Source organism: Neovison vison, chromosome 6 (assembly GCF_020171115.1).
Source record: "Neovison vison isolate M4711 chromosome 6, ASM_NN_V1, whole genome shotgun sequence".
Lineage (NCBI taxonomy): Eukaryota > Metazoa > Chordata > Mammalia > Carnivora > Mustelidae > Neogale > Neogale vison.
Window position 1 is genome coordinate 154,343,918 of NC_058096.1, and position 26,852 is coordinate 154,370,769.

At 32.7% G+C, this 26,852-nt stretch overlaps 1 protein-coding gene and 1 non-coding gene across 2 annotated transcripts in view; one reads left to right on the forward strand and one right to left on the reverse strand.

Annotated features, from left to right (window-relative positions):
• STT3B (STT3 oligosaccharyltransferase complex catalytic subunit B) overlaps positions 1 to 26,852 on the forward strand; it is a 96,392-nt gene that overhangs the window by 60,608 nt on the left and 8,932 nt on the right. Inside the window, exons 4-13 of the mRNA XM_044252617.1 lie at positions 1,023 to 1,088; positions 2,788 to 2,887; positions 15,585 to 15,683; positions 17,274 to 17,420; positions 18,335 to 18,383; positions 20,009 to 20,163; positions 22,116 to 22,327; positions 24,070 to 24,257; positions 24,845 to 25,016; positions 25,939 to 26,112. Coding sequence (XP_044108552.1) covers positions 1,023 to 1,088; positions 2,788 to 2,887; positions 15,585 to 15,683; positions 17,274 to 17,420; positions 18,335 to 18,383; positions 20,009 to 20,163; positions 22,116 to 22,327; positions 24,070 to 24,257; positions 24,845 to 25,016; positions 25,939 to 26,112 — 1,362 coding nt within the window. The remainder of the gene's footprint in view (positions 1 to 1,022; positions 1,089 to 2,787; positions 2,888 to 15,584; positions 15,684 to 17,273; positions 17,421 to 18,334; positions 18,384 to 20,008; positions 20,164 to 22,115; positions 22,328 to 24,069; positions 24,258 to 24,844; positions 25,017 to 25,938; positions 26,113 to 26,852) is intronic.
• Positions 23,243 to 23,344, reverse strand: LOC122911042. The gene has a single exon (XR_006385370.1). It is a non-coding gene; the product is annotated as a U6 spliceosomal RNA (small nuclear RNA).

Here is a 26,852-nt window from a genome sequence, read left to right on the forward strand (position 1 = left end):
TTTAAGCGCTGTAAACTAGGAATGTTTTCTCTTTCCTTCCTCTCCCCCTCCTTTCATTCCTCTCGGGGGTGTGTTTGCTTTACAGTTCCCCCAAAGATTACATGTCACCTGTAGCTTGTTTTAATGTACTAGCAGAGTCCTTTTAAACGTAAATTCCTTGAAATCAGGTGTATATGTATGTGTATGTGTGTATATATATATATATATATTTTTTTTTTTTTTTAATAAAGATGACATTTTGCTCTTGGCATAAGTAAGTATTTAGAACTTGTGCTTTTGAAACTTAAAAGTCAGTTTTCTAAACCAAACCATTATTTTCAAAGGAGCATATAAACTTATCTGGGAATTATTTCTTTGGTTAGTTTTTTTAGACAGTAGAGATTTGTCATTTTTTTGAACCTTTCATTGATTGCAGGTTCTCTTTCTGATTCAGAGTCTTTGAGAATTTTACTACATACCCTAGAAATTATTGTAGGACTGTCAATTTCTTGAGGATATAGATTATTATTTATTGCTTATTGTTCTTGGTAATGGTGTATGAAAATTCCTGATGATAGGTTTTCAAAAATGGATGCTCATATTTAGAATTGTATGTAAGATATATATATTCAAATGATGAAAAATTACAGATTAAGGTGTTATGCCTAAGGAAACCAATCACATATAAAAATATAAATTTGCTGAATAAATTTATTTAGTTAGAATCTCAATTTGTTGATACTAATCATTTTAAAATAGAAAGTAAAGCAAATAGGAAAATACGATTTTTTTTTTTCTTCTAAGATGATTCTTTTTTTCCTGAAAACTGCATAAGAACAACAGAAAAATCAGGGCTATTTATAAAATGTCTGACTCTTGCCTAGTGTTCTAAATACATATATTAAGTGGATCTGAATATCTGAATAACCATTGTACTTTCTTTAAATATATAACTTTAGCTTTTTGTAGTACAAGTGTACTAAATATTTAACTTTGTTTATTTAGCAGGAACATTTATAAACATTTGCCTGTTTGTGTTTTAGGTAAAATCTGTAAAAACTGGGTCAGTTTTTTGGACAATGTGCTGCTGCTTATCTTATTTCTATATGGTAAGATTTCAATTTGAAACTATATGAGGTCTAGCAAGTATTTGGCAATTAGACCAATTCTTCTCCGTCATCATTTTCTTCTCATTTAGACTAGTTCTCCACTTCCTTTCTCCTGAAATCTTTAGGATGCTTAATGCATTCCTATTTATTACTGCCATCCTCTTCCCTACCTCCGTCCTTGGGGTGTGTATGGACTTTGTTTTAGTGGGAGAGCTAATATTCAACCCCTCAAATATAATATTTGAAGCAAGAAAAACAAAAAGTTTCCTTTTCAGATGTTTAACTTTTTCTAAATAATGGTTCTATTCTCTAGGAACTACCTATATACTTTTTACAATAGATTACTTAAGATTGGGAATCAAAATTACCTCTTCATTCTCCTGCCTTTTCTCCCCACAGCACAGCCTATGTAGTTGTCTTGTGCTGAAAATTAGTGATAATTTTAGGTAAGCTTTTTTCCCTTTTTTAAATGAATATCATGGAATATATGCATCCAAATTATCCATGCCCCTTTTAAAATGGTTAAAGCCTAAGACATATTCTGTGCTGTTGTACCCATTCTCTTTGAAGCTTACATTTAAATTTTGAAGGTAATTTGAAGTCCTTCAGTTAGGACCTGTGCTCAATCAGAGTAACATTGTTTTTGGTGCGAAATAGCATGGGACTGAAGCACTAAACTGGTATTCCTATATACATTGTACACTGAAGATGGGTAGTTCATTACAAGTGGTCCTGAAACATTTTAGACAAGGGTAGCATTGTTACAATATATATGTTAACATTTCTTCTAATGTGACTTGGTAAAATGGTTCCTCTAAGCTTTTAATTATTAGTGCACACCTAAAATTTTTATCTTGACAAGAGCTTATTGCCTATTGAATGTACTCAGAAAAGTAATACTCTTGGTTGAGAATAAACCTTATCTTTAGAATCTTTATTACTTTAGACCAGAACAGGGATGGCTGGCTGACTCAGTAGAGCATGTGACTCTTAATCTCAGGGTCGTGGAGTTCAGCCCTACTTTCCACACATAGCTTACTTTAAAAAAAAAAAAATTAGACCAGAACATACTCAGTTATTCTGATTAAATAGAATATTCTGATTTTATGATATACGCTAAATATTAAAATGGAATCTTGATTTGTAACCCATTAGTAGGAAGTAATTTCTACTCAAGGTAGCACTTTTATTTTGAGTATCTCAAAACATATCCAGATTATCTGAGTGTTCCTTGTAATTCACTTGTTGATTGTTCTTATTCTCAGTCAAGCTTCTTGCAATGTAATTATCAAAATGGGGGAAGTAAGATCCTTTTTTTTTTCTTTTAAAAATTTATGATCTATATCCAAAGAAACTTTACCCTCCTGAAAAAGACTTTTTACTACCGATTGACAAATTACATGTTCTTAGTGTTCTTATTTAATTTGACCGAATAGTGTTCTTATTTAGTTTAATTTCTCCAGTGAACATAGAATACCATGTTGGATTTATGGGATTGTGTTATTTTAATAATCAATAAAAACAAGTAGAAAAAGGGTTTTTTTTAAGTTATATAAATATTTTAAGCATATCTCAAAATTGTTAAGAATCGTATTTATGTCTCTTATTTATATATTTAGATTGTCATGACAAATAAAACTTACCTATTTTTTGAAGCAAACATCTTAAATTATTTAACTTTGCATTTCTTAACTCCTAGGTCTCTGCTTGGGGTGGCTATGTGTTTATTATCAACCTTATTCCACTGCATGTATTTGTGTTGTTACTGATGCAGAGATATAGCAAGAGAGTGTACATAGGTAAGTGATTTGACTTTGACATTTCGGCTTCTAAGAGATATTTCATATACATTCTTTTCATTGAACAGCTGTTTCTGTTTGGCCATATTACCCATAAGAAGGTAAACATTATTTGGTGGGGGTTTTTTTTGGTTTTTTTTTTGCCTTTATTGTATTGATAAGGTAGGTCGGCATTTTTACCCAGGTGCATTACTACCAACTTTTCCTTGAGTTTTTCTTTTGTTTTTGTAGAAATTAGTCTACACATACTAAATTTAATATTAGTTAGCCCAGCCCTTTTTTGGGGGGTGGGAATGGGCATTCTATAATGAAATCATTTACATATACATATTATTCAAATTTGGCTTAGTCACTATGAGATTAAACATCCTCAAACAGTTTTATAAATTTTTGAAAGCCCTCTCTGTATAATATATGGCAGTATTAGTCCATTTGGGATGCTGAAACAAAATAGTACAGGCTAGGTGACATATAAACAACAGAAATTTCTCACAGTTCTGGAGACTGGAAAGTCCCAAGATTAAGGTACCAGAAGGGTTGCATTCTAGTGAGGGCTCCTTTCCTGGTTCATATCTGGTACCTTTTTGCTTTGTCCTTACATGGTAGAAAGGCTGAACTAGTTCTCTGGACCACTTTTTTTTTTTTTTTTTTTTTTTAAGATTTTATTTTATTTATTTGACAGACAGAGAACACAAGTAGGCAGAGAGGCGGGCAGAGAGAGAGAGGAGGAAGCAGGCTCCCCGCCGAGCAGAGAGTCTGCTGTGGGGCTCGATCCAAGGACCCTGGGATCATGACCTGAGCCGAAGGCAGAGGCTTTAACCTGCTGAGCCACCCAGGTGCCCCCCTCTGGACGACTTTTAAAAGGGTACTATTCCATGGAGCCCACAGGACCTTTATTACCTCCCAAAAGCTACCTCGTAATACCATCATCTTGGGCATTAGTTTTAAACTTAAGAATTTGGTTGGGGGACACACTGATTCAGATAGTAGCATAGACCGAACCTTTTTTCTATGAACTTTATTTTCTCTCTGGGGTTTAAAACATGTCTTCTGAATAAGATGCTTAGTAGATGTTGTCTCATATCTTAGAGCTCATTTTCTATGACAGACAGAACTTTTATATGTAGAATTAATCAGAAAAGTTGTGGTCTGAACCCAGTGTCCTAGTAAAATAATACAATTCCATTATGGTAATACTGTTGGTAAGCAGTAGCACAAAGATATAAATTTATTTACTTAATTAAAGGAAAAAATAGTAGTTTGGCATGATTAAAAACTTAATCATAGAGTTACCATATAAAAGTTTTAAACAGGAGCATTGTCCCAACTTCCCTTGAGTGTTAGCTCTAGGAACTAACGAAGGGTGAGAATTAAGAAACGATCTTGTATTTGATGGATAGGATTTCTCTGGTAACTTTACAAAAGTAAGTACACAATTAATACTGCTTTAGTTGGCTCTTGAAAATATTTCTTCTTTTCAGGGGGATGAAAAATACAGTAGTTTGGGGATACTATGTATGTGTGTGAAGTTAGATTAGTGAACACCTCAGATAACTTGATGATATTCAAACTCTGTACCTCACCTTCCTTGTTCCTTAATCGCCTATTCCATTCATATAACTAAGAGTATATTAGGTGAGTTTTATGCTCTTTCATAGTTTACTTCAAAATGGATGGAAAGTGATGGTATGGAACAATCAATTCTTTCTTTATCCTGAATATTAAGATTTAAGTTCAATTTAACCTAATGATCCTGAAAAATAGGAAAGCATCATAAAGTATATACACAAGTTGTCCTCTCATTTTACCACATAACATTCTTTGTATTCTCTCTCCTTGTGAGCAGAAACATTTGGATAAAGAAATAATGATTGACAAATGGCAAACTCATAACCATACATTTGATTGGGTTCTCAGTATCAAATTAAATGAAGTAAAAAATGAATCATTTGAAATAATTATGAAAAATGGTTTTCCCTTTCAGTAAATTTTTTCCATATGTCTTTAGAATACGTTGGTAAGCCAGGGAAAACTCAAGTTTGTTCACATGTGGAAAGGGGAGCACATGGAAGATAATATGGTTGTATAGGGCAGGTGTGGCACAGGAATGGAGTGGACTGGGTAGGTAAGGGAAAAGAAAAGCCTCTACTACTTGAAATTTGGGTGGAGAAGAATTGTTGTATAAAGTTAAATTTATTTTGTTAAGAAATATTTTGGACTTGGTATATGTAGCTATATTGGAATGTGAATTATACAGAATTATGTTACAAGTAGGATTGTGATGGTTTAACAAGAAAAAAGTACACCCACATCTTATTTTGCATTTATAGAAAGACTGGTTTGCAGGTATCACATAATGCTAATGAGATGTAAAATTATTTAAACTTTGTAAAAATTTATTACTCTTTTTATCAAAGAAATTACTAAAGATATGGAGACATTTTTAGGGGTGTTCACTATGATGGAAGTTATAATCGTGAAAGTAGTTTAAATGCCCACTAGAGAAACCTTAATTTCTCTAGTGGGCATTTAAATTACACTTATAGTGTTGCCATATATGAAATATTATGATACCAATAAAATTGGTATTTAATGATATAAGAAAATGTTAATAAAAAGTAGACAGACAGCAAGGACTACTACTGATATTTTTTTCTTCATACTTTTCTCTGATTCCAGATTTTCTCTAATGAACATGTACTAAAGTCATAATAAATGAGACTTGCTCTTTCATTTATAGAAATGTGAATTTTATCTCTGTTGGTTTATAAGGGTCTTATTAGACTAATAATTTAAGGAGAAGGAAGAAATTAATTTCTTAGTATTGATAAATGATTTTTAAATGTCACTGAGGAGTTTATATTTATTGTCTGTTTTAGTGAAGTCATTTGAGTAAGGAGAATAACAATCACATTTTTTGTAAAAGAATTACTTTTTATATCCACAGTGTATTTTTATAGTAATATTTACTGGTGGAATCATCCTATAATGAGTTAAGTATAATAGACATACTACATACTTTAGTTCTGAACAAATTATTCTAGGATTGTAGAGTTTGTGAGTGAAGAAAGGTAATCCTGCTGTTGAGCTCATTAAAATTAAAACCAGAAGGGCGCCTGGCTGGCTCGTTCCATGGAGCGTGTAACTCTTGACCTCGGGGTCGTGAATTCAAGCCCCACATTAGGGATAGAGCTTACTTTAAAAAAACAAAACAAAAAAAAATTTTTTTTTAAAGACTTTATTTATTTGACAGAGCACAAGCAGAGGGAGCAGCAGGCAGAGGGACAAGAAGTAGGCTCCCCACTGAGCAGGGAGCCTGATGCGGGACTTGATCCCAGGACCCCAAGACCATGACCCAAGCCAAAGGCAGATGCTTAACCGACTGAGCCACCCAGGTGCCCCCCCCTCAATTTTTTTGATTAAAAAGTAAAACCAGGGATGCCTGGTGGCTCACTTCATTGGGTCATGATCCCTGGGTCCTGGGATCGAGTCCCACATCAGGCTCCTTGCATGGGGTCTGCTTCTCCCTCTGCCTCCCATTCCCCCTGGTTGTGCTCTCTCTCTCTGCAAATAAGTAAAATCTTTAAAAAATAAAAAGTAAAACCAAAAATGGTAAAACCATAAATTTTAGGCATCATATTATACTTGGCATATATAAACAAAGAATACGCTAAATAACAGAAGAACTTAAAAGAAAAAATGCATGTAAAAATTCTAGGATACAAAAGCTGGAAGCAGCACTAGAATTTAGTTTGTCTAATTTTACCCTAGGAAATTTAAGCAAATTGGTTCACTAGAGAATTAAATGTTTAATAGATACTAAGTTTTGTGCTAGCCATTAAGATGCACAGATGATCAAAAGATGGTCCTTTTCTAGGGAGCTTATATTATACAACATAATTTCATTATTACAGTGTAATTCTAGCATATGAACAAAATGGAAATGAGAAGGAGTTGTAACTTTTGAGTTTCAGGAAAGTCTTAACCTTGTTAGACTTTCTAATTGACTATGTCCTTCTGAAAGTTTTGGAGGTAAATCTTGATCTTGAGAGGAGGAAATAACATGGGAAACAGACTTACAGAGAGTTTGTGATGATGTAACTATAAATGAGAGGTGCCGTATCGGGGTAAGAGTATGAACTGCAAAGCCAAATTAACAGGATTTAATTCCTGGTCTAGTCACTTACTAGTGGTACAACTTTGGGCAGGTTACTTAATTTCTTTATGCTTTAATGTCCTCACGCAAACAAATGGAGATAATGATTCCCACCTTGCAGAATTTTAAGATTAAATGAAAAGTGCTATTTAAGTGTTTGCCTCTGCTCTTGATATTTAAATTTATGAAGGAATAACTAGACAGTAAGAAAGAGTTCCAGAGGCTGAGAGGTGATTATAAAGACTGAGGGTATCTAAAGATTTTTTTTTTTTTTTTAGTGTAAATACACTTTCACTACAGCTATTTCTGATTATGAGAAAAATAACAGAGAAATAACATTGGTGTGTTAGATAAAATACCAAATAGCAACTAAAACACATTAATAGAGTGGTATGCTTATTTTTATTTATAATTTTAAAATTTAAGATAATATTGTATGTAACTAAGAAAGTCAAATATTACTACAGAGCTTATAAGCAAAATCAGGGTTTTTTCCACGTTTTCCTTAATTGGGTCACTCCCTAAATTCTTAAGTTGAGACAACCACTTTGAGTTCTTTCAGTTGTTTCTTTGGGTTTTTACCACTAATAAGCTTCTAAGGATTCTGGTCATCAGTTCCAACATGAGGGGGTGGTTTTCCCACACCATCAAACAGTTCTCTGATACTAGCTGAGTATCATAACACTCAGCTCAATTCTGATCCTATCTATCCTTAGGTAGCGTCAAATGTCACAGGTTAAGGGTTTAGTCCCACAAGACTAGCCACTCTGCTTTATATGCCAGTCACAAGTCCAGGTTGTTACTTGTGCTTTTGACCATATGGCTGTAAATCATAGATTCCCATGATCCCCTCCTTGGTTTGATTAATTTACTAGGGTAATTATAAGATTGAAGATTTATTATAAAAGGACGTAATTCAGGAACAGCCAGATGGAAGAGATGTATTGGGCCAGGTATGGGGACTGCCAGGCACTCCACTTTCCCCAGATCTCCACTTATTCAACCTGAAGTTTTTGGAACCCTGTCCTTTTGAAGTTTTATGGAGGCTTCATTACGTAGTCATGATTGATTAAACCATTGGCCATTTGAATTTAATCTTTAACTTTTCACCCATACCTGGAGGTCAAGGAGTTGGGATTGAAATTCTGATCCACTAATGATGTGCTTGGTTCCCTTTGACAGCCAGCCTTTATCCTTAGGTGAGATGCAAAAGTCATCCAGTAACATAATAAAAAACACCTTAATCATTCTCATCACTGAGGAAATTCCAGGTGTTTTGGGGCTCTGTGCCAGGAACATTGGATCAAGACCAAATATATATTTCTTATAAAACATAGTAGCACAACTTGAAACTCCTATTTCTTGATTTTTATTTTCCAATTTTAGATGCTATCTGTTGATCATCTATTATTTCTACCCAGATTTAGCTGCCATCCATTAATTTCTACTTAGACACAAATATACTTTCCTATCTCTGCTCCTGAATGCGTTTTATTTTTTTAAATATGTAGAATTCTTTGTTTTGGTAATGTCCCTTGAAAAACACTATGACAGGCTTTAATTTTGTTGGCTTGAGATCAGAAACACCTCCCATTTGTTCATATGAAGTTTAATAGGTGAAGAATTTATGATATTGACTCTTTGTTATTTGTACTAATACTTACCTTTATTAACATTTCCCATTCTAAAGCCTTGGGTTGTCTGATGGAAAGAGGAATTAGGAGTATTGTGAATTAACAAAAACTATAGGGCAATAGCATACTGAGGTAGATGCATGGGGGTAATTGATGAAATAGAAGTGACATTCCTCGTCTTGCACATAACTTCTGTTGTCTTGCAGAGTAATTTTCCCAAGAAATTAGAGTTACCTTCATTTTACAGTTAAATAAATGAAAACCCAGAAAAGAAAAAAATTACACCTAAACAAAGAATAGTTTTTTCTAAAATGATGTTTCTAAATCAGCTGAGAATTCAAAAAACAACATAAGAATTATATTTCTTATACAGAAATGTATTTTTTTTTAATTGCCAATACCATTTTATGGGCTAGAAATGCTAAATAGCAAAGTGGTGTCCTTGCCTTTTGTGCTGATACTCAGTTATAGGTAATAGAATGTCTTTAAAAACCTACTCTAAATAGTAACTTATTACAAAATGACTCCTAAAAGGGATTCAGTATATAAATAAACTAAAATCATTTTGATAGTTTAGATCTGAGATATTGAAATAATAAACGGTTATACATTTTTATATTTGTGGCTGATAAATTTTTACCACATGAAAGATTATATTTATAGCCTATAAATAGATTTTTATAAGGATTGAATATGTCCATATAACACTAAAGCATAATTTTCCCATGCTATCTAGAATGTTCAATTTATCAGTGATTTTTTTATCTTGCATTAATTGGTTTGCCTCTCTTCTTTATTGTACCTTCAAGGGAACATAAGCCAAGAGCAGACGGACAAATAGGGACTATCATAATTGCCCCATTGCCCTAAATTTTTATATGAAGTTTTCATTTTAAAGTTAGAAATTGCAATATTAGTTCCATAAAGTGAGTTTTCCAGATGACTGTCCTGTAGTAGGCATTGAAACTAATTATTGGAGGAAAGAAATGGGAAAATTCTTCTTAGACTAGTATATAATACTTAAGGATTCCTTTTACAACTTTCTCAGTGGGTACTTTAAAGTTTATTTGGGGGGAAAATTTTATACCTACATGTGCACTTGAAGATGCTTCTGCCATCCATATTGTTAATAAGACTCATTATTTAGTTTTCAAAGAATTAGACTTTTACTGTCTTCTTGTTTTAAGATCTAGGATATATAGAACAAGAGTCTTACCTATGATTTAGCCATAATTATTAGCTTAATCCAAAAAGTTTCTTCAATGAATAGAAACAATGAATGCTCATGTTCTACAAACTGTACGGAAGCAGTAAATCATTTCATACTCTTATCTAGAAGAATAGATACTAGATTTCCTTTAAGGATCTGTTCTTACTGAATTTTGTTTCATAGTCCAGAAAATTTTTGTTTGTGTAGTATAAATTTACAGAGTCTTAGTCATATTAGTTAAATAAATTTAGAAACCTAGTTAATGATAGTAATTGACATTATGAAAGAGCTACATTAAGAAGAACTTAAATTGCTTAGTTTTTTAGTAATAACATTGAATCTGCATGGTTTAAATTCTTTATTTTACTTAGTTTATGAGTGAATTAAGGTTACTGATATTTGTCTATTACTGCTTCTTTGCATATTAAGTTTAGTAACTAATCTTAGCTTTAAAGGAGTTAATTAATTAGGAACATTATCTGATACTTTTACGTTATGTAAAAATTATATATATTTCATGAGTTCTTCATATAGTCTTTAAACACACACTTGATATTTTAATGTACTTAAGTAACTTATTAACCATTGGCAGAAGTTAAATGAGTAATGTTTTCACATGACAGAAATAAAACTCAAACTCAGATATATGTTTATTTTCTCCTGTACTATGCTTGGTGTTATTTTAGGTATCAGTATGAAATACATATGCTATTCTTAAAAGTTATATTGGGTGTCTCTCTTTCAAGTGTTTTGAACAAGTCATTGCTGCTTTTTGCAAATCGATCTTATAAAGTATCTGTTTCAAAGGTTCATTCTCGGGGCGCCTGAGTGGTTCAGTCAGTTAAGCTTCTGCCTTCAGTTCAGGTCATTAATTGCAGGGTCCTGGGATCAAGCCCCATGTCAGGCTCCCTGCTCAGTTGGGAGCCTGCTCTTCCCTCTCCCTCTCTCTCCTGGCTCCGCTGGTGCTCTCACTCACTCTCTCAATCTCCAATGTCTGTCTCTATCTCAAATAAATAAAATCTTAAAAAAAAAAAAAACTACAAAGATCCATTCTCTACATAGTTAATGATGAGCAGCATCTTTGGAAAAGAGAAATTATTTTCCTTATTATATATGTCTGTTAATCATTAAGAATTCATATTTTTATTTTTTTTTCAGTTATAAGCTTTAATTCGTATCTCGTAAGTTTCTTACCATTCTTCATCCTGCTTATTTACCCAGGATTCACAGTAATCAAGTAATAAAATATCTTTATTAAAAGGCTTAATAGTTTTACAGTCCTTTAATCATATTTGTTAATAAAGCAAAATTGGTTGGATTCTCAAATATTTCCCCATGGTGTTTCTTTTGGTTAATACTGTTTTGGTTGAGAGAGAAGCAGAATGGCAAAGGAATATTTAGTTAGACCTTTCCATTAAACATCAAACAGGAGATGAGGGAACTCAGAAATGCTAAGGTGATTTAATGGTGGATCATAGTTAGTGGAAATCCAATATTCACGAAAGCTTTTCCAACTTTAAATAAAAGGAAGTACAACAGTATTTTATAAGTCTAAAGAGTACCATTGACTTAAGTTTTTGCTTTGTCAGGGAGATGGTACTTAAAGGTTAGTTTGGGGAACAACAGGGTCTTCTTGAAAACTTAAAATTTTAATGGAGCTTGAATCAGAAGTTTCAGTACCTTTGTTTTATCGAACAACTCATCTGTGTGCCTTAAGTAAAGGGCCGTAGTTTTCTATATAATTTTGTCCCTATCCCATACATACCCTTAGATAAAGAATAAATAAAGTATTTTAACAGTAAAAGATATTTAGGCTCTGTTTAAAAGATTAGAATTTGACCCAAGTCAGAGAGATTTTCTTTGACTAGAAATAATCAAACAGAATAGCACACCTTGTAGATACCTAATGACAATTTTTTCTGGAATTCTTCGAGCACATTGGGAATATCATATGCAGTAGTGAATGCCAGTAACTGTGCTTCCACAGGATGGCAGTGTGGTAACGTTTTCATGATGTAATAAATGATTTACAACATTATTGGCATTGTGCATTTTGTTAGAGTTCACTACTTTGATGGTATGCTTTGTTCTTCTGGTTCAAAGGGTAAGAGAAGTAGGTTAGCATGGATGGATAGAAAGTTGTGATAGATATGGATAGTAAGTTATTTGGACAAGTTTCCTTAGAAAGTTCATGGGAAGAATTAGTAGGGAATGATTGCTATCTGTGGATTTGTGTTGTTGTGGTCTTCTAAGAACATTAGAGGATGGTAGGGATGGTGTCCACTGTCTTTTCAGTGCTGATGGCAAGAAGAGGTCTCTCCCTCCTTGAAGTTTTTATAGAGCCAGGGTTTTTTCATTGATGTACTTCATTGTATTATAGTTATGTACATCTCTGATTTTCCCAACTCTTAAAGGATGGAGTTGATCTTAATATAGAATGCCTTGGCCATAATGACATAAAGTTTTATATTTTAATGAATTAATTAGGTAATTTTTAAACACAGTGTTAGATGCTATTGTACAAAGTATCTATTGTACAAAGCAACAAAATGTTTTCACTTTAGTGAAAATTTTATTTATTTTTAAGAATTGAGAGTCACTTCACTATTTCTTTCTACCGAAGTATATCTAGTTCTTCTATGTCTTAAAACATGGCTTTGTAAATGGAACTTAAAATGAGATACAGAAATGTGTATTTAATTTTACAGAGTCAAGGAGAAGGACAATATTAAACAATTTGAGTTTGTGATATTTTATATTACCTGGCAAGTAATCCTGACTTTTTTTTTATGGAAATACTTGTCTGTCTTTTTAATAAAAAATTCTGTGAGGAGGAACATATATCCCACTATGTAAACATCACATACAAAAATAGAGAAAACATGAATCCAGTTCTCTAAGAAAATGCTGCTCTATGGATTATTGTATATATCATTTACTAGCTTTGTATCACTGGTGCATATCTAATATAGATAAGGGCATTCAAAGGCAAAATATTGTTGAACTTATCTCTTTCTGTTTATTCAGTTTTATTTGGCATTAACCAATGTTTACAAAGTAATACAAATAAAAGTCCCACCTGGTCTTTTAATGTTTTCTGAGATTGAGGTTTTTTTCTTGAACAACTCCATCACTCTTATTAAATAGCTTGAATTCTAGTGTCTTATTTCTATATGAAGAGTTTTTTTTTTTCTTTACCAATGACAGTGTCTGTGGATTTGCATAAAACCACTAAGTTGAGACTATTATGAGGTTTATTCTTCTTTTTGAATAAGTCTGGAAATGAACTTGAGCAGATCCCTGAGAGGAAACTTGGGTAGTTCCCAAGCATGTGGTTGCTTATGCTTTTACATTGCCAAGCATAGTAATAGTCCAGTTTGAAGAGAGAGAGTATGAATTTGGATATGTTTATGTGTGCTCACCATACCTTTTAGTAATTATTTCTGGAAAATGTGACTTAAAGAAGTAAATGGGCTAGAGACTTTCTCCTTTTTTTTTTTTTCCTAAAACAAAAAACATACTACTTTGCAAATTAAAACCATAGAGACAAATGAAGATTTGTGTTTATCTGAGCTGGGATGGGGGGAATGGGGAGCTTAATGAGTGTGGGGTTTTCTTTTGGGGTGATGAGAACATTTTGGGACTAGAGAGCCGTTTGTGTATGTACTAAATACCTCTAAAATACTCACTTTTAAATGATTGTACATAAATATCACCTCAAGTTTTTAAAAAAGATTTTATTTTTTTATTCATCATGTGCCATTTATCATATTTAATCCAGATTCTATGATAGTATTAAAACATTCAGTGTTCATTAGTGTTTATAAGAAAGAGAAGTCTAGCCTAAGAGGTGAATATGTTATTCGGACATAAGTATACTTAACTATAATTAAAATATGTAAATGACATAAGGTTTTCCCAGGCCTGGCCTTTCTAGTTGTGCCTTTGTGTGTTCAGTATTTGTCTAAGGTTTGATTTCTCAGTAGTAAGTGTCTAATAAAAGGCCTGTTGGTCATAGAATCTTAGGTTATTATTGTTAGGGTGGGGGTGATCTACAAATCTTTTTGTCCATACCCCTCATTCTGTAGTGAGAAAATTGAAAATTTTTTAAGTAGTTGTTCAAGATCAAGATCACTTATTACCATTTTTTTCTGATTCTGCCCCAGTGACTCTGCCATGGCCTATACACAGCACTGATAGAAACATGCTAATAAAAAATAAATAAATAAATAAATAAATAAAATTTAAAAAAAAAAAAGAAACATGCTGATACTAGAAATCCCATTAACCAAATTGATTGACAGTTTAAGTCACTTAATACAGAAATTCTGGTTCATTTATCTTTTGTGCATTTGTGTTCAGGTACCTCACTGAGGGTAATTCCTGCCATCATTAATATCCCTGGAATGTGCATTATTAGGTGGACTACTTTTGTAGTCTCCTAGACAACCGGTTCTCCATTATCTTGAGCGTATTGGAAACTTTCTTCACATACACTGGTCCTTCCTATTAAATTTACTTGAGCTTCTTACCTTTTCCTAAGATGACTAGAGTCATCTCTTACCATACAGATTGGGAGACAGCTTAACATCTGAACCATTAGCCCATGGTTTACCTTCCATAAATGGGTTTCTTTTGAAACCAAATAAACATTCTTTCTCAGCTAAATTGGAGAAAAGAGAAGTGTATGCTGAATGCTGAATAGTGTAGAATTTGGATACACTTTTAACAGTTCTATTCCGAACTACACCCGCAGTCTTTTTTCCTAATAGAATAGTTTATTTGCCAAGAGCTATGGACTATGTCTCATAAAATGATGTAAATAAGCTTCCATTATAAGTAGAGTAATTTTCATATTGACTTACTTCAGTTGGGTTTTATCTTCATTTCTAAATAACTTCCGATTATAATGATTCCCAATTCTAACTTCTCTGTAATGAACTTAATCAAAATAGTGATCTGCGAACACCTAAATGCAAAACAAGTTATTATACAAATTCTAATCCCTCCCCATTTCCCTACATTTATGTTGATATAAGCCAAGAATATTATAGTATGCTCAATGCCAAGAGCAAATGGTTTTCCTTTATTAGACCCTAGTAAATTCAGAAACTAGTCTGTTCAATGGTTTGACTTTTGTATACTTAGTCCTTTTCTTCTTTTATGACAGAAAACTTAGTGGACAGACATGGGAGGGTTTTTTTGTTTCTCACTGAGAGGTACTGTACAAAGTAAAGTGTTAGACTATAAAAAGGATGTGGAAAACTTGAGAGTTTTGAGATGATAGCAGCTATTTGTATATAATGAGGATCAGTATTCTTTAGGTCATGCTTCAGAGTAATGCCAGTAGGAATAGCTTTTAATTAGTTATATAGCTTCTGAGGTATGTCAGTTATTATTGATAGATTGAAAACTTGATTCCATTTTAGGAAAAGGAAAGCAGCACCAGTCTAAACTGTTCTAAATGATATTTTGCAAAGTAAAGTACTTTAAAGATTGGTAGAAAGAATTTTCATGATTTATAATATGCAATTAACTAGCAATTATATATCAAATAGAGCAGTCATTTCAAGATTCTGTTCTTAAAATAAGGTTCATTAAAACTTTGCTAAAAATATGAGCTATTTGTATACATTTATGTTTGAAGTACTTAATGGTAGTAGTAAATTATCCTTGTCTCCTATTTTGTCTTTATAGCATATAGCACTTTCTACATTGTGGGTTTAATATTATCCATGCAGATACCCTTTGTGGGATTCCAGCCAATCAGGACAAGTGAACACATGGCAGCTGCTGGTATGAAAAAATATCTGTTTTTCTGTTTCTAAAGAATATATGAATGCATAACCAGCCAGTCTTCAAGGGAATTGTTATTTTCATTTTCTTTTTGTTTTTAATTTTCATCTTACTGGTTTTAAAACATTGCCGCTATAAAATATGAAGTCATAGTTTTTTTTTTTAAACTTTCTGATACTGTGTTCCCAAATGTGCCTATTTTCCCAGCTACTGTTGTTTTGAAAAGGGAAAATATTCCTTTTTACACAATCCATGTTATTTGCAAACACTAAATAACATACGCTAGGTTTAAGCAAATATTAAACAGTGTATCTGTACACTGAGTTTCTGCATTTCAGCAAATTTAGATGCAACATTTTATTTTTATGTCCCTTTCATCTCCCTAAAATATTTTATCTACTAACTGAAATTAATGGCTTTTATATTGATTATGAAATAATACAATTCCTTTCCATATGAGTAGACTACTTTGCCATTATTAGTCTAGATCACAATTAACAAGATAATGGGAGACCTTTGAATAAAACTTTAACAAAGATTCTTAACACAAGATCCATGACACCCACAGGAAGTCTGCAGGTAGTAATTTTATTTGTAGCATTTTATAAATATTAGCATATATAACTCTGATATGGTATTCCATAACTATTATCAGATTCTAAGTTAGAATCTTGAACTCCCCCCACAAAAAAGTTAAGAACCCACACCTTACTGTTACATAGCTTTATGAAGTATGTTATTCATACTTTATGAATACTTTTACTTACATTTCTAATTTGATATTATAAAATTACCAAGTGATTTTATATGCAAGAAATGTATATCCAGTTTTGAGTAATGTGTATGAAGATACACAGTCATCTAAAAACTTCAGTTGTATGGGTTATTATATTTTTGTTTATATTATGTTTGTTATATAGGTTATTATATTTTCTAAAGTCTAAATCTTTGATTATACTTACTTATTCTAAAATGGTTAAAATTCTAAAAAATAAATTTTTAAAAGAAAAATCAGTATGCCATATGGATTTAGGATTCTCTCATGTCTTTTAGTTTTATACCTAGTGCTTTTGTATCATGTTTGGTATATTTTAACAAAAAATACTTTTTGCTGTTACTGCTCTAATTTAGCATTCACCCTTATATTCAATAATTTAGAGTCTTATATAAGTGTGTAACTAAGATCACATCCTATCACTCAATCATAAAGAGTAACTATCAGGGTTCTCCTGATAAAAGTCATTTGTATCCTTCAGTATATCTTAGGTCTCTTCTTGTAATGACAGTCTACTTTTTTTATCCCTAGAAAACAGATCACTAAAATATGGGACAAGGGAAGAATGTAATGTGATAAATAGGATGTAGTTATTGAAATGAGATTTTTTCATATCTGGTCCATATGTGGGGATTCTGATCATTTTTAAAAATATATGGTAATTTCTTTGACAAAGGAAATGTTGGTTAGATAAAATCACTAGTCTTTGATATGTTTGATACAGGGTATTCGAAGAAGCTCTTTAAATTAACCTTTTTAAGTATCTTTGGAAAAGTACTTTGTTGATTATTTATATCACCCTTTTCTTTAATTAGGTGTGTTTGCATTGCTGCAAGCTTATGCTTTCTTGCAGTATCTGAGAGACCGATTAACAAAACAAGAGTTCCAGACCCTTTTCTTTTTGGGTGTGTCACTAGCTGCAGGTGCTGTGTTCCTTAGTGTCATCTATTTGACTTACACAGGTAGGTGTCATCACCTGTAGATTTTGAATCTTGTCTTTAGATTATTCAAAAAGGTAATTATTTTACAAATTTGGTACATTTTCTTTTTATCCTACTAGGTTAAATACTGTGGTTGTATTCCTTACAAACAATATGAAAATAATAATCAGAGGTTCTAAAATCTGAGTAGCACTACAAATTGTGATTATTTTTTTTTTAAACTGTATCTTAATTTTAGTTTTTCAGTCCCAAATAAATATACTTTCAAGCATCCTTCTCTTGATAGGTGAATAGCCCCAAAGTATATAAAATTCAGTTTCCATAGTTACCTACAATAAGCTTGCCCTACTCTGTATGCATATACTCTTTCTCTTTCCAACTTTTAAACACTCAACCAAATCAGTTTCCATCTGCGTCTAGATTCTAACTGACTTTCTAATCCTGACTTCAGTAGTGTCTGGAAACAAATCAGATTTCTCTCTAAAGGTCAAATTAATATACTAGCCTAGCTCAAAATCAAGGATTAATTGACAAGAGTGAAGGCAAGAATGTTTAAAATCATTTTTGCACTTTATTTAAATTTGGCATACTGGATTAGATAATTTAGACATCTTTCCCCTTTGTAAATTATCAAATGTTATCTTAATGTCTTAGCTTTATTTTACTAGGGAACTAGAAGTTTAAAGAAGAATGGGAAAACTTCCTATAATTTTATCTGTCAACTTGTATTTCTCTGGAAATGTGATCTCCACAGATACTTGTTTTTATGTGATTACTAATGTTACTTTATCTGACTGCCAGGTGTATGAAATATGTTGTCACCTACAAAAGAAAACTGAAATTCTTTTAATAGTAATTTACATTAGTTCCATAACAATCAGTTAACATAAACAATAAAAAGGCAGATTGATTTCCTCTACATTTTTCCTTCCAAGGTTACATTGCACCATGGAGTGGCAGGTTTTACTCATTGTGGGACACTGGGTAAGTGCAGATAAGTTATTTGTCCTAGTATTTTAAAATACCTTTTTCCTCTGTTGCTACATTATAGTATCTCTGTCAGTACTTGGGCAACATTTCTGAAGTACCTAGCATATGCTAGTTTAATAAATGTTGAATCATCCTTTGGAATTTATCTTTGTTTAAAATTTCTGTTTAGAGTGCACCTGTAGTATGATATATGTAAGTCATACCTTTCTGTTCTACATGGTCAGCTCCTTGTTTTAGTTCTCTTTGTCAAACACTGCAGGTAACATTTGTGCCCTTTTAATAATTGATTTTTAACCTTTCTGTCTTTTAGTAATACTTAATTTTTATTTCGTAAGGTTCTGTGTTATAAACACAGTTTTTCTGTAGTTTTTTTAATGCCACATTATCTAAGTTCCTTGATATTTTTAGTCTGTCAAATACATTAGAGGATATTTGTGCATTTTTAAAGAGTGCTACTGTAAAATGAAATGATTAAAAATTTTAGTTTTAAATGAGACAACTAGTTCAATAAAACTTTTGTCCCTAAATTTTTCCTGAGGATAAGAATGTAATCTGCTGATGACAGTTTATCTCTCTTGCCTCTTCCCACTGTTTTTCTTCTTTGTTCTTCTTTATGTGCCCCAGTAAACCTGCCAGTAAACAACTTACTGATTGGGCCTGTTTGGTGTGATATCAAAAAGGTTCATGCGGGCGCCTGGGTGGCTCAGTGGGTTAGAGCCTCTGCCTTCAGTTCGGGTCATGATCCCGGGGTTCTGGGATCGAGCCCCGCATCGGGCTCTCTGCTCGGCGGGAGCCTGCTTCCCCCCTCTCTCTCTCTGCCTGCCTCTCTGCCTACTTGTGATCTCTGTCTGTCAAATAAATAAATAAAATTAAAAAAAAAAAAAGAAACAGTCTGTCCTGCCCAGGACCCAGCATTTAAAAAAAAAAAAAAAAAAAATTTAAAAAGGTTCATGCCCAGGTCTAATTAAGGGCATAAGCAGTTTATGTATAAATGACTGAAGCTAACATTTAGACACATATTTCAAGAGATCAGCCTGTGGATCACCAAAAAGTTTGAGGAAGAACCCTGGTCATAGACAGTTATTCTTATTAGGTTAAATAATTAGGTCAAATTTTTATAAGTCATTCTTATTTAATTGACTATTTTGGAATCTCAGGGTATTTCAGGAACAATTTCTTCTCTCCTTTTGGTTTCCCTCTCCTGCTTTTGTGCCATCTTGTTAAGAAAGGTATTGTGGCAATATGGTATCTTACAGGATAAGGTATTTCTGCTAGTAATAAGTCTAAAAGATATGAAACTTGTTGATAACAAACGTAGGAAATGCTAATCAAAACTGCAGAAAATTCCTATTTGAACAAAGCTTTTGTATTTAAAGTCAGAGCCAGCACTTCTATAACTGGCTTTTAGATAAGTCTTCCAATTTTAGGAGTGGTATATTGGTTTTTGGTTTACCAGTGTGGACCAGATTTATTTCCATCTGTAGGTTACATTGGAATATACTTTTAAGCAAGAAGGGATGGGTGATAGGAACCATATTTACAGTCAAAGGAAATTTCTTCATCTAAAAGAGACTCCTGTTTTATTTAATTTTAAACAATATTAACTTTTTAAATGCCAGGTATGCAAAAATACACATTCCAATTATTGCATCAGTGTCTGAACATCAACCTACGACTTGGGTATCTTTCTTCTTTGATCTACATATTCTTGTGTGTACCTTCCCAGCAGGCCTATGGTTCTGCATTAAAAATATCAACGATGAAAGAGTATTTGGTAAGAGATTTTTAATAAATACTTTGATTTGGAACAATTACTTTTTTAATTGAGATTATCACTTTAAAGTTTTATTTTTCTTTGCTTGAGTCTATGCATATTCAAGATAAATTTCCTCTCATTTTGCGGAAGTGTTTTGTGAAGAAAAATTCAGTTTGTATTATATATACTCATGAAAATACTTTAAATTAACTTAGAGCAGTTACATAAAATTTTCATTTAACTGATTATGTTTTCTGAGAGATTAATGTTACATACAGTCTGTGACTGAGAATTGGAAATTATAACTCTTTTGACAACATAGTCTTTATTTTCTGAATTAGATATGTTTAAGTAGGAGGAAGTTCACAGCAGCATCCATTGTCCAAATTTCAGTGTAATGTTTTGTAATGGAGTAGGAATCACTTTTAAGTTAACATCTTTTTCACTGATAAATTTATTTCCAACTAAGAAGGTGGTATTTTCAAACTATTTTAAAGCCAAATGTTTAAGATTTGGCCTTCAAGATATAAGTAGACAAAATAAGCAGATACTAAAGACTTTTACATGAATAAATCATCACAAGAAGTATCTGTTTAAATCTGAAACTTTAAAAAGATTTGTAACGTACACACTTGAACTTGTACAAGTATGATGTTTGAACCATGAGTGACATTCAGGTTACTATTCCAGAGTAAAGTCAGTAGAGAAAAATAGCACTTGCATGAGTTATAACCAAGGATGACATTCATTTTTGTCCTGTTTATATAGATCAGTGACTTTGGATAAGGTCTTATTAATATTCTGTCACTCAGAAGAACTTAAGTTTAAACATTTTCCCCCCTTATTAGTCAGCAGTCCCAGTCCCAGGTTTATATCCAAGAGAAGTAAGTGTGTATATCCAACTAAGGACACGTTTAAGAATGTACATAGCAACTTTATCCATTATAGCCCCTAATTAGAAACATTCCAAAGGTTATCAGCAGTAGAATAGATAAATAAATTCTGATGTACAGTGTAATATATGACAACATTTAATAAAAGAATAGCATGGGTAAATAAAAGAAACTAGTACAAAAGAGAACATTTTTATATAATTTCATTTTAAGAAGTTCAAGAATAAAGAAAAACGAATTAGTGCTTTAGAAGTTAAATAGTGATTACTTTTTTTATAGGGAGAAGGAACGGCAGCTATTAACTGGGTTCCTTCTGAGGGAGATACACAAATGTTCTATATTTTGATATGTATAGTAATTACATAGGTGTGCACATATGTTAAAAATTCAGTAAGCTGTACACTTAAGAATACAGTATAATAAAATCTATGGTTAGAAAAAAATTTAGTTTCAAATGATATAAGAGCTCTGATGACCATTGAAAGTCATACAGTCTTTAGCCAGAATTGGTGGAGCCTTCCCTGTGGTTAACACATTATCTAGAAAGCTTTGACTGTTAAAAACTATTTTCACAAAAAGATTTTTTTTTAAGTCTCTTGGCAGTAACTTTGTAAGTTCTTCCTTTGGTTAATAAATTATATTATTTTCATCTCATTCCTACTTTAAAGCAGGCTTTATGCCAGATACTTGCATTGGCTTTTTATAGATTATTTGTTTTTGTAAACTTACTGTGCCTAATAATCTAATTCACCAAATATGTTTTCATCTCTTAGCTATGGATTTTCAAATATGTGATGCTATTGACAAATACTAAATTATCATCTTTCCCATAATAATTAAATTTGAATCATGATACATTAACCTAAAACTGTTGATACGTAGTGTTTAGTCAAGTTGCCTTATAATTTCTGAGTATGACTATTAAATCAATTGGTCTGTATTATCAATTTAAAAACAGTTAGCTCTTTATGAGATATTTGTTTCTTTTTAGCTTTGGTTTATAATGTAGTATTAAATACTGAGTTCAGTTTTCTGTAGACATTTTCTGAAGTGTTATAAGAGAACTTGTCTTTGCAGTTGCTCTGTATGCAATCAGTGCTGTCTATTTTGCTGGAGTGATGGTGCGTTTGATGCTGACTTTGACTCCGGTCGTCTGTATGCTATCTGCAATTGCCTTCTCGAATGTGTTTGAGCACTATTTGGGGGATGACCTGAAAAGGGAAAACCCACCTGTGGAAGACAGCAGTGATGAGGATGATAAAAGAAACCCAGGAAATTTGTATGATAAGGTGGGAATCTAAATATAAGGGCTTTAAAAATTTTATGTGCTTTATCTTTCTACAATGGCAAGAACTATACATATTAAGAAAAATGATTAAATAAGGATTTAGTCAACCTGTGAAATTTCTAATTGGTCTCTACTATGTGTGTCAACATTTGGGTCCTGTTTGGTCTTTTGGTCTTTTAGCTTAGAAGAAGAAAATACAGTGTAATCAGAGAAGGAATTCTCTTTTCTTGTTGGTCAGGTTTTATCTGAAACCCCTCCACTTTTGAGAGTAAAACATTCTGCTCTCCTTAGTTACACAAAATTTAGCACTATAAACCCTTCCGAAATGATGTGTACAAGCATTAATTCTTTAGGTCCATATTCAGTGTAAACTTTTTAAATATTTGTTTGATTGAAAAGTAAAATAAAGGGAATAAATAGCTTTAGAAAAAAAAAAGAAGAAGAAGAAGAAGAAGAAGCCTCTTGAGCACCTGGGTGACTCAGTTGGTTAAATGTCTGACTCTTGATTTTGGCTTGGGTTGTGAGATAGAGCCCTCCATCAGTCTCCACACTAGGCATGAAACCCGATTAAGATTCTCTCTCCCTCTAGCCCCTGCCTCATGCCCCCAGCTTGCACAAGTGTGTACACAACTCTATCTTGTTCTCTTTAAAAAAAAAAAAAAAAAAAAAAAAGGCCTCTAGTTTGTCAGTAACAGGTGGCTGTCCAGTATAATGTAATTTACTTTTAACCTCTCATGTACCTTTCACATAACAGCAGGATATATTTGGTGCAAGTGTAGAAAAAACTTGTAAGGGCACTTGTCCTTTTTTGTTTTTGTTTTTTTGTTTTTTGTCTTTTGTTTGTTTGTTTGTTTGTTTTTTGTTTAGTCCCATGTTACTTATTTCCATGAGAGGAGCAAAAAAGAACCTTTTATGAAAAAATATGGAACGTTTCAATTTGCATGTCATCCTTGTCCAGGGACCATGTTAAGCTTCACTATTTGAGTATTCACTAGGTTTTTAAATACCAAAAAGGAATGAAACTTCCCAGTATAAGTATTAACTTTGAAGTTCTTTCTTTCCTTATTATAAGTCCAATAGAATTCATGCGGATTTGTGTTAATAAAGCACATTCTGCTTTTGTGGTGGTTATGTTTTGTGGTTTTTTTTAAACTGGCTTTGCAATCTAGAACTCTGACTCCTTTGGGATTTTGTTGTTTGCAAAAATGTTATCTTAACAGGATTGTAATCTTAACCAAATAACAAGCCTGTTACTTTGAGGCTTTGGTAATTGGAAGATTACAATAATGCAGATTTTTCCTGTACTAAAATTACTACAAGTCTAAATTATAGGTGCACATTGCCATTTTCAGGATGATAAATTCAGATTTTAAAAGAAAAGTTTGCCAGAATGAGGCCAAAATAACCAGTTAACTCCTTTGTCTTTGTTTTGTTTTTTTCCCCTTTGTATTTAAGTAAAACATAAGGGCACCTGGGTTCAAAAGCTTTATACTAGAGGTATTTTACTTTGTGATCCGCTCCTGAATTGGGTATAGTCCCAGAAATCCTTCTCATTCACTTTTGACTTTAAAATCTACCTTGATAATTTTTAGAAAACATTATATCACCCACACAAGACTATCTGATGGTTATACATTTTCCTTCTCAATGAATTAAATTGATTTAAGATTCTCTCAACATTTTCCCTGAATGCCTTAATGACACAAGTCAAATTATTAGTCTAACCAGTTTTTCTATGTTCAGGCAGGTAAAGTGAGGAAACATGTAACTGAACAGGAAAAAACTGAAGAAGGATTAGGTCCTAATATAAAAAGCATTGTCACCATGTTGATGCTGATGCTATTAATGATGTTTGCAGTCCACTGTACCTGGGTCACAAGCAATGCCTACTCCAGTCCAAGTGTGGTCCTGGCGTCCTATAATCATGATGGGTAAGAAAGTAAATTGGCAGAGCACCTGGGTGGCTCAGTCAGTTAAGCATCTGCCTGCAGCTTTTGTTATGATCCTGGGATCCTGAGAGTGAGCCCAGCATCGGGTTGGGCTCCCTGCTCAGTGGGGAGTCTGTTTCTCCCTCTCCCGATGCCTCTCCCTCTGCTTGTGCTCTCTCACTCTCTCTTTCTCAAATAAAAAAAGAAAAAGAAAATAACTTGGCTATAAAGGGATTATTTTTTACCTATCATTTTTTTCTATCTCAAAAGATAAAATTCAAAGATAGAATGGTGTTTGTGAGACTCTGCATTTGAATCCACCATGTTTTTCTTTTACCTCCCTATGGACATTTCCACCCCAGAACTAGTACACCAGAATCTTTTTTTTTTTTTTAAGCTAACCAAGTAATTTGTGTGCATATTACAGTTTAAAAAGCACTGGTCTAGCTCTTAATGGATCCCCCCTGCCCCCGTTGTTGAGGATTTTTAAAATGTGAAATTATTTAATGGCTTACTTAGCACCTCAAGATTTTAAGTGATTCTCTTCACATTTAAGATTGTATTTAAAAGAATATTGTGATTCTTTTCAGCACCAGGAATATCTTAGATGATTTTAGAGAAGCTTACTTTTGGCTAAGGCAAAATACAGATGAACATGCCCGAGTGATGTCTTGGTGGGATTATGGCTATCAGATAGCTGGAATGGCTAATAGAACTACTTTGGTGGATAATAACACCTGGAATAACAGCCACATAGCACTGGTAAGAATTTGATAAGCAAAAGATTAAAAATTATAAATCTTTCTAATTCGCAGTCTTTATATTTTGCTGTATATTTTGGTAAATCTTTATATTTCACAGTCAGGCTTCACTTTGTGTTTGAGTAGGGAAAATGTGCGTCAAAGTACTCTGCTGAATTCTCAAAATAATATTTCACTCATTTATTCAATAAAGTAAATTCAGGGTATACTTATATACTTTGGTTTTAAGAATGGTATTTACCTACTTAAATATCATTCAGAAAATAGGCTGATTTCTGGCACATCGCATGATAAATGTAGCTCACTGGAAAATCAGGCAAAATCTGAAATTTAAATATTGTTTAACTTGTATTTTCCATTTTAAAAGTAAAATTATTTGCAAGTATATAAAGCCAAATGTATTGCATTTTTATGGCCATGTAAATTATGTTCACTCTATTAAATAAGTAATTTGCATAAATTAAGATAATCACCTCTTTGTTCTTTAAAGATTTTAAATAGATAATGGATGTTAAGCAAATGAGTTCTATTTGTGTTAGCATTGTAGCTAGTCATCTGGTAGACCGAGAAGAAGAATATATTTGTATCAGCTAGATTGCTGGTCATCCTTGGCCTTGAAGTTATGAGAAATTGTATTTCTTTTAAGCTTGCCTGCTTTTATATTAAAATATTAATTCCATGAAGCTTACTTATTTATTAGCACAATATTAGAACATATATTCAGATGTTGACATTCCTGCTATAATTGGTTGTAGTAAGTGAGGTGCTTATAGAACTTGGTAAATTTGTTGAATTCATAGCAAATCATCTCTTAGAAAAGAATTCCATGTAAGTCGAACTCTTGAGGTACATTCTGTCCAATATTCATTCATTTTTATTTTTAGTGTACTGTGGGACTAAATACACATATTATTTTTCTATAGGTGGGAAAAGCTATGTCTTCAAATGAATCAGCAGCCTATAAAATCATGAGAAGTCTGGATGTAGATTATGTTTTGGTTATTTTTGGAGGAGTTATTGGCTATTCTGGTGATGACATTAACAAGTTTCTCTGGATGGTTAGGATAGCTGAAGGGGAACATCCAAAAGATATTCGGGTAAGAAACCTGACCATTCTACATGTGTGAGACAGCTGCCAGTGTCCTCGTAATTGTCTTACCTTGCTAATTGTATCATATTTATTTTCATCATCTTATCCCCTAAATTAGTCCCTTACTCTATTTATTGAAATAGTAAAGCATTGAGCATTTTTGAAGGTTTAAAACTTTTGAAATTCACTGATACTGCTGTTCTCTCCTGTGAAACTGTCCCCTCTCAAGACTCTTGCTTTTTACTCCTTCACAGCCTTTCAATTCTGCCCTTTCTTTCCATTTACATTGCTTCTACTCTGATACTAACCTTTATGATTATAAACCTGAAATAGGACAGTAACCTTGAGATTGTTCTCTTTGCCTTGGTCTTGTTTCCTGTCCCTAACATGACTTTTGATCATATCGTTGTCCAACTTAAAAGCCTTTAGTATACTAAGGGTTTTAAAATCAGAGAGATGGGAGTTAGAACTAAAACCCTGGCACTGTCAGCTTGGTGCTATGGGCAGCTTATTTTTGTCCAGTCAGCATTACATACTTGAGGCATTAGGTCTCATTCTTGGTTCCGGTGTTATAATGGTGACTAAGGTAGCATAGATTGTCACTAATGGACAGGCCAGGAGTAATTAATTTGTGGTGCTGTTATGAAAATTTGTAGGGATATAGATGAAGCTCAGCCTTGGGGTTGGTATGAAATAATCTCTACTGAAGCAGTGGTATAAAATCCAAACTCCTTTGCTTGGAATGGA